Source organism: Cynocephalus volans, chromosome 8, assembly GCF_027409185.1.
Source record: "Cynocephalus volans isolate mCynVol1 chromosome 8, mCynVol1.pri, whole genome shotgun sequence".
NCBI lineage: Eukaryota > Metazoa > Chordata > Mammalia > Dermoptera > Cynocephalidae > Cynocephalus > Cynocephalus volans.
Genome location: NC_084467.1, coordinates 19,338,440 through 19,347,089, shown reverse-complemented (window position 1 = coordinate 19,347,089; position 8,650 = coordinate 19,338,440). Strand labels below are relative to the sequence as shown.

The following is an 8,650-nucleotide window of genomic DNA, read 5'->3' as shown; positions in this document are numbered from 1 at the left end:
TGCCTTGATCCCTGACTCCTGACCAGAAGATTCCTGAGCTATAAGTCTGTCTGTCTGTCTAGCTAGCTACAGCGTTTGCGGGGGAAGAGCTAAACCCACATCAGTGGATTCCCAACATAACACTACCTCACCAGACGGCAAAAGGATGTTCCACAGCTTTTTGGAAGGGTGGCAGCAGGGATATGGACGTAGCTGGGGTGGGACATGGCAGACAAGGTTGAGGATTGCCTGAAGCATCAGAAGTTGCATAAAAGATGCCTCTGTCGACCTGACCAGAAGGAACTCATAGCAAAGCTGCCAGAGAAGTGCACTTCTGGGTCTTGACTCTAGAGAAGGCTCTTTGGACAGTGGCAGAGATAGCACCAGGGTGGGAGTCACCGAGTCTCCACATGGACATCAACAGGGCTGAAGGTCACAGCTGCAGGGTGTTGGCTGCCGTTGTTGTTCGGGCCCAGGACAGAAGGTGCGGCTGGCTTGGGGCTCCTGGGCTCTAGTTCCCGCCTCATCCTCATTTTCCTGTAAGGAGATGCACACACATGGTTGAGTCTTTGCCCTTGTATGCTGTGGGGAATGGGCTCTGTGGCTATGGTTCTGGCAAGGAGATTAACATAGATCATCATTAAATCACATTGCTTAATTGCAACCACAGAATTTTACAACTGAAAGGGACCTTCGACATCACCTTGTCTGACCCTTCTAGTTTTTGTTTAAGTTAGGTTAGATATTTAATTTTATTTGTTTCTATTAATGAGTGACTAAAGTATCAGATTGATGGCTATATTAAAGACAAAATGGTGATAATTTTATTTTTTCCATTCAGATTTGTAGTGTGAGTTTAATTTTGCAGCCTCATTATTCTCGCTATTTATTTTTTCCATTCAGATTTGTAGTGTGAGTTTAATTTTGCAGCCTCATTATTCTCGCTAAGTTTATTGCTAGAAATATTTGAGTACATTTTTGAGAAGAGAATGTACTTAAAACGTATATCCTGTCTTCCTTTCATATGCTGTAAAATTCAATAACTAACGGCAGTCATGAATTCTAATATCTACATGATATTTCATCTTGTTGTGGTAGCATACTTCTTTTTTTAAAAGTTTAAATCCTCAGAAAAGTTGATCAAATAGTACAATTAATACCCAAATACCCTTCACCGAACAATGCACCAATTATTAACAATTTGCCACATTTGCTTTCTTTCCCACCTTCTCTCTCTCTCTCTCTCTCTCCATTTGCACGCACACAGAGTTTTTTTAAAAGAAATCATGAACCGTTTGTGAGTCAGTTGCAGACATCATGCCACTTCGTGCCTAAATACTCCTAAGAACAAGAGTGTTCTCCAACATACCCATGATGCAGTGATCACACCTTGAGACACTTCCATTTTAAAGATGACAAAATCAAGGCATGGAGAAGTTAAATAATTTACCCAATTTTGACAGACCAAAGACTGAATCCAGGTCTCTCAATTCTCAGCCCAGGCGTCAGTGTCAACAGGGTGGAGCCTGTGAAGTCTCCATCCAGATAACAGCCTGGAAGAGGGGCTCAGAGCCCCAGCAAGATGGAGAGAAACTTAGGGTACACACTGGGGTTTGATGCCATTCCTGGTTTTGAAAAGACCCAAATTGTAATACCCTAAGGATCTTAAAAAATAACTTCTAATGTCATTATTATTACTATTACATGTAATGGTGGGAGTATTTTCTTTGAAACCAAACCGACTGGGTTTGAATCCCAGCTCTGCCCACTAGGGCTAAGCAACTTTGGGCATGTGACTCACTCTTCCAGTGCCTGTTTCCACACCTATAAAATTGGGGATAATAGCAACCTTGTGGGGTGGTTGTGAGGATTGAATGACTTAATACATGTAAGGAGCTTAGAACCATGCCCAGCACATGGTATGCAATCTAAATATGTTAGTTACCTTTATAAAAAATATTCATATTATGAGGCCAGCCCGTGGCTCACTTGGGAGAGTGTGGTGCTGACAACACCAAGTCAAGGGCTAAGATCCCCTTACTGGCCATCTTTTAAAATAAAAATAAAAATAAAAAATGTTCTCATAATAATCTTCTTTACTACTCCTCAAAAATAAGAAATACCACCCCCCCAGCAAAAACAAACTAGCTTACTAACAGTCCCATCATTCAGACAGTGGTTGTTAACACCTTGCTGTGTTAACCTTTGTTAGATACGTGTCTATGTAACCCATGTGTACGATCATAATGTACACACTGTTTTGTAAACTTTAACAATATCTTGTAAACAGCTTTCCTCATCAGTAAATACACTTCTACAATACCTTTTTGTTTGTTTGTTTGTTTGCTTGTTCTTTTTTGGCAGCTGGCTGGTATGGGATCCAAACCCTTGACCCTGGTGTTATCAGTACCATGCCCTAACCAAGTGAGTTAACAGGCCAGCTCTACAATATCTTTTTTTTAAACAATACCTTCCAGGTCTTTCTATGATATGGTTTATTTACAGGATAGACTTTTAATTTTGATTTCTTCCCTGAAAAGAATTTCTTCCCTAGCAAAGTTGTGACTAGAAGGTTATAACACATAAGGTGATAACACATTAAATTTATTCTTTATGTGATCAAATTATATTATTCTATTTACTTTGTTTCTCCTTATTTGGTCCCAGAAAGTGCTTCCAGTATTTATCACCTCAAATACTTATGTGGCCTGCTCCATACAACCAAGCAGAGAGGTTTCTGAGAGAAGAGGACAAAATCATTCCTCTATTATCTGTGAATTACAAACAAGTGTTTACCACGGTGCTCAAGGCCATTATCATTGTCATTATCATTATAATATCTAAAAAATATTTCTCCAAGTACAAAACTATTTGGTCACTGTGAAGTTCCTCCAGCAGAACAGACTTCAAAAAGGACCTGCAAAGGGTTAGAGCATTTGCTAATGGCTCATGGATACTGACCACACGACAGGCACCCACAAATATTAGTTCCCATTCTTTCTGACATCGCTGAAGAGACTGGACAGTTCCAAAGCCCACGGCATCCCATACCTGTTGTACATCTTCAGCAGAATCAGAACCACAGTGAAGATGATAATGACAACCACCACAATGGCAGCAACAATGGCTCCAGAACCTATGGAGAGGAGAGGAGAGGAGGTGGCAAATGTGCAAACTGAAATACAAACTGGGAGGGGCCCTACTGTGGCACCTGACATCCCTGCTGGATCAAGGGAAGGACAAGAGATGGCGGCGTCCTGGGACCTTCACTGCTGACCTCAGGACAGAGTCACATCTGGAGTGGCTGTGCAGCCTTACCCCCAGCTGGGCTGGAAGGACCACATCCCCAGCACATGGTCTGACAAAATTCTGCAGTAGGCAAACTCCTTCTCAGCCTCAGCAGGAGCTTCAAATGTCTTCTGTGAAGCAGACAAGCAAAATACCCTCTCTTCTTTTTAATAACACAAAGAAGTAACATATAATTTTTTGTAAGTAATTTTGGAAATATAAATACAAGCAAAAAAAGAGGGGGAGGATGAAGACCTCATTACCCCAAGAACCACTGAACATCTACAAATATATACATTCACCAATGTGATCATGTATATGCATATTAAATATGTGTCAATATTTAAAAATAATTTATTAATCTTATGTCTAAAAATCCATCTTAATATATTTGTAAATACAGAAAAATCTGCACTTGATAAAAATGGAACTATGTTCCATATACTGTTTTATTTATTTATTTATTTATTTATTTATTTATTTATTGGTGACTGGCTGGTACAGGGATCATATACTGTTTTATAACAATATCATAATCATCTTCCCATGTAATTACATGTCTTTCCCCATGATTTTTTTTTCTTGGGGTAGCTGGCTGGTACAGGGATCCGAACCCACGATCTTGGTGTTATAAGGCTGCACTCTAACCAACTGAGCTAACCGGACAGCCCGTCTTCATGACTTTTGATGGCTGCATAGTACCACACTGTTTGGATATACTAGACCTGTTCACCAATTCCTTATTGAGAATATTTATCTTGTTTTCAATTTTTCACTGTTAAAAACAAGGCTATGATGAATGTCTCTGTAGCTTAATACAAGTATCTTAGACTCTAATTTCAATATCAGCTCCCAGTCCCAATGTCAAAATCTAAATTTTACGTTCAAGAACATCCTTTTCAGAATTGATATTGAAAATATCAAGGACCATAAAAATGCTCATACTTTAAACTGATTTGTTTGATTCTGGGGAATTTATCTTAAGGGAATAATCCTAAATACAGGAAAAGCTGTATGAATGAAAATGTTCGTTACAACATTATTCATACTCTAAAAATGGGAATGGTTGAATAAGGTATGGCAACCTATCCTATGAAATATGCAACAAATGATGATTATGAAAACTGTGGTAACTTGGAAACACTTACAATGACATAAAGAAAAAAGAATAAAATATTATATACGAGTACACACCCAAGCATATGTATATACACATTTTGTTGCAACCATTAAAATATGTGCATACAATGGTAATGTTGAGCAAAACAAGCCAGACACATGCTACCCTTTCCATTTATATAAATTTCAAAACCAGGTAGGGCTAACCAGGTAGAAGTCAGAATAGTGGGTTCCCTTGGGTGGGTTGGGGACAGTGATTGGGAGGGGCACCAGGACTTCCAGGACACTGGTGGTGGTCTGATTCTTGATGTGAAGACTGGTTACACAGGTGTGTTCACTTTGTGAAAAGTCACCCAGCTGTACACTTATGACTAGTGCACTTTTGTAAATGTACATAATGCCTTCACAAAAGGTTTACTAAAAAAAAAGTGCAAATATTCATAGGAAGTAAGACTAGAAGGAAAAAAAAGGAGGGGGCAGGGAATCCATCATGGAGTAACTTGGATTTTTTTCCTCCCTGGGGAGTCTAGTGAGGAGACTTTAGTTCAGGGTTTTTCAACCTCAGCTGGATAATTCTTTGTTGTGGGGAGCTGCTCAGTGCATTGCAGGATGTTTAGTATCATCCCTGGCCTCTACCCACTGGATGCCAATCCCCCCGTTACCCCCCAAGGTGACAACTAAAAATGTCACAACATTGCTTAATGACACCTGGTGATAGGGTTGCCAGATAAACTAACAGCTACCCATTTAAATTAGAATTTCAGATAAACGACAATTTTTTTAGTATAAGTATGTGTCATGCAATGTTTGAGATGTATTTGTACTTATACTAAAAAATTATTCGTTGTTTATCTTAAATTCAAATTTAACTGGATGTCCTGTATTTTTATTTGCTTAATCTGGTAGCCCCTATCTAGGAGAACAAAATAGCCTAGTTGAGAACCACTACTTTTAGTTAAATGAAAACAGAATTATTCCCATCCAGCTGACAGTGATTCTCTGTAACCCACATTTCTCTTCAGAACTGTTTTGAGACACACCCCAACAGGCCTCTGTAGGTCTGTCCACCCATCAAGGAGCAGTATAACCCATGGGACCCTGTCTCGAGAGCAACCCCCTCCAGGTCTCCGTGGAAGAGACTCGTCCTGCCATTAATCCAGCTGCCTGCCAGAACCACAGCCTGAAGCTGTTCAGCACTGGGGGAATTTCTCCCTGTGTGTCAGGAAGCCTGTTCTGTATAAAGGTATATGCAAAGCTACCTGAAATGGCTGGAATGAACCTAAACTTCTCCTTATACAATCAATTGGTTTTCTGAAGAGCTGTCTTCAAATTTTTTATCCTGGGACCCTTTGTTCCTGGCAAATATCTCCCTAGGACTAACTTCCAACCTACATTTGTTTACTCCTTCATAAGTTGATGGGATGTTTTTGCCTTGAAAAAAATAGTATAAAAGTAGCTACCTTTTAAGGTGACCCATTTAGAGACATCTTACAAGGGATTCAAATTTCCATTGCTCTCTAAACCCCAAGATTCCTTGAAGAAAACAACAGTAATAGTGGTAGTAGTAATAATAACAATAATAATACTCATTAGGTACATAGTATGTACCAGAACCTATTCTAAGCTCTTTACATGGATTATGTCTTTTAGTCCCCACACTGCCTTATGTAGTAGTTTCATTAATTATTGCCAGCTTATAGTTGGGGAAACTGAGGCACAGAGCAGTGAAGTCATGTGCTCAGGGTCACACAGTTGGCAAGTGGTAGAACTGGGACTGAGACTCAGGCACTCTGTCTCCAGAGCCCAAGCTCTTGACTCTGTACCAGGAGTTGGCCGTGACACTTGTCCTGCCATCCCTCCCCCAGCCTCCAAGCCAAGTTGACCTTACTCTTATACAGAAAGTCTTCTCCCCTGGTGGTCATGTTCAATGAGAAGAATGTGGTGTCCCCTAAAGGGGTGGCTGTGGTCATCTTGATCCTGGTGAGAAGGAAGAAGAAATTTTGTTTAAAACCAGAGTAAACCTTATTATTCCTGTACCATGCTTCTTTTGGTCTTCATCTGGATGACTGTAGAATTTCTAAGCACAGTTTCTCTTGGCAGCAAGTAAATACAAGACCCATTACTAGATACTGTGGACGAATTAAAAAATACCTGGCTTTGTTTTTCAAAGCAATTTAAGTTCATTCAACAATATTTACTCAACTCCTCTTAACTGTGTTTCATACAAAATGTCTAAATCAATCTTCTAGAACTATGTGAGGTAACTTATTGTTACCATTTTACTAATGAAACTGAAGCCCCATAAGCTACATGGAACCCCAAGTTTACCTAGTAGAATTTAACCCAGGACATCGACCTCCCATTCTAGTGGGACTTTTTCCACCCAGCAACAATGCCTGAAATGGTGCTCCTGCTTTCAAAAGTTTTACTATCCAAGGAGTGGGGGGGGGGGGAAGACAGATGAAAAATAGAAAGATGAGCCATTGGGCTGCAAGGAACAATTTCATGGAAGAGATACATTTGAATAGGCCACAAAGGACAAACATGGCTTGGAGGTGAGAGGAGAGAGGACAAAGGCCAGGTTGCAGAGCCTTCGATGGCAAGAGAGTTAATGCATGTTGAGCATCTACCTTGTACCAGGCCCTGTCTCAGGAGCCTTCACACAACACATCACCTCATTTAATCCTCTCAATCATCAGGAAGTGATTATCATCCACATTTTGCTATTGAGCAAGCTGAGGCTCAGAGTGGTTGAGTGATTTGACCAAAGACACACAGCTAAGAAGAGGTGGAGCTTGGACTCAAACATGCTCTGAGTATATAATGTATCTTTCTTCCCTGACACCACTAGGAATCAACATTCACAATCCTATAATGTTACACTTGAGGGGTGGGCCGGGAGGTATGCAGTTAATATGTCATGTCACCAGAAAGAAGTACGATATTGAGACCCTCCACCAAGAATTATATTCTAAGCACAATGATATTATAAATAATTGCTCTGAACTCTAAGGATCAAGAAAAGAAGGGAAACAAACCAGGTTTTGCTTCACTATGTCAGAGGGGCACTTTCACTACAGCTGCTGACAATCTGGAGACCTGTGAAGAATCTACATAAAGAGAATTATCTAGGCCTACAAGGGTACATCAGAAAGTTCAAGGAAAAATGGAATTAAATAAATGTTGTAGTTCAAGATATTTCTTAAACAAATCCCAGTCTAGCACCTACTAAACGACCAATGCTGTGCTGGGTGCTGGGCATACACTAGTGAAATGAAAGAGACAAATTCCTTGCCTTGGGTACCTCGCATTCTAGTGAGGGAGATGGACTATACATTTGATCGTGTCTTTCTGGGGCTCAAAAACCAATCATTTCCCCTTGCCCCCCATGCTTCTGCATCTGGTAGTGAAAGCTCTTCACTGGTTGTTCCAGCCTCTGTTTCCAGCCTCTCGGCTACTCACACCAACCTCGGCCAAATTGCTGTGGCAAAAGAACACTCCATCTTCCCCCATTATGCCTCGTCTTTGCTGCCTCTGGGCTGGCTGCCTCAGGCTTTGGCCTCCCAAGAGTCCCCACCTATGGGCTGCAGCTCCCCACTCTCCCAGCTCTGATGGAAACAGGGCTCAGCACCCACCTGAGACATCGACTGGGGCCAGGGCATCTGTACCCAACTCTGGCCCTGTTGATCCATATGATGGGTTCTGCCTTCACCTTCTTTGCCCTCCTTTGAATCCAGGGCCCTACCTGAGCCTCTCCAGCTCTTGTTTGTCTTTCCTCCAGAAGACCAGATCCTCATGACTCCCATGACTCAGGCTCCTGCCAGGAACCCCGTATGGCTCTGCCTGACCTCCCCACACCTGCCAACCTGTCTTCCTGACTGGGCTTCCTGTCTCCCAGTCGCCTTAAAGAAGTCCAGATTGTCCATGCCCCACTGCTCCCCAACAAAATGAACACACCCTTCAAGACTCAGCCCAGTCAATCCCTCAGGAAGACTCCCACCCAGACAGAATTCACGACTCTGTCCTCTACCCTCCCACAGCAGCACTCTGAAAAGAAACACCACCACAGCAAGTGCCTCAGTTACTTTGTGTGGCAGTTAATGTTGCATGTTCACTGTCAGGTCCTGGAGGGCAGAGACTGTTTCTGGTTCTTTTTCATGTCCTTCTATGTCCTGCAGATAAATGTCTGGGTCTTCCCACCTTTGCCGATGGAAGGACTCGAGTGAGTAATTGGATTTCTCCCAGCTTCTTTGCCAGTCTGTAA

At 41.5% G+C, this 8,650-nt stretch overlaps 1 protein-coding gene across 1 annotated transcript; it reads right to left on the bottom strand.

The window, feature by feature from the left end:
• Nucleotides 1–374: 374 nt before the first annotated feature.
• On the bottom strand, nucleotides 375–6,356 carry NCMAP (non-compact myelin associated protein). The gene is made up of 3 exons (XM_063103850.1): nucleotides 6,275–6,356; nucleotides 3,031–3,115; nucleotides 375–516 (listed from the first exon to the last, which is right to left on the bottom strand). Exons 1-3 carry the CDS (start codon nucleotides 6,354–6,356, stop codon nucleotides 375–377), a joined length of 309 nt encoding a protein of 102 aa, XP_062959920.1.
• Nucleotides 6,357–8,650: the final 2,294 nt, after the last annotated feature.

Excerpts from the sequence above, each read along its gene's own strand:
- NCMAP (XM_063103850.1), bottom strand. The coding sequence starts at position 6,356 with ATGACCACAGCCACCCCTTTAGGGGACACCACATTCTTCTCATTGAAC. Across the intron at positions 3,116-6,274 it reads AGAAGACTTTCTGTATAAGA|GTTCTGGAGCCATTGTTGCT; the intron begins GTAAGGTCAACT and ends TCCTCTCCATAG. Across the intron at positions 517-3,030 it reads CTGCTGAAGATGTACAACAG|GAAAATGAGGATGAGGCGGG; the intron begins GTATGGGATGCC and ends ATCTCCTTACAG.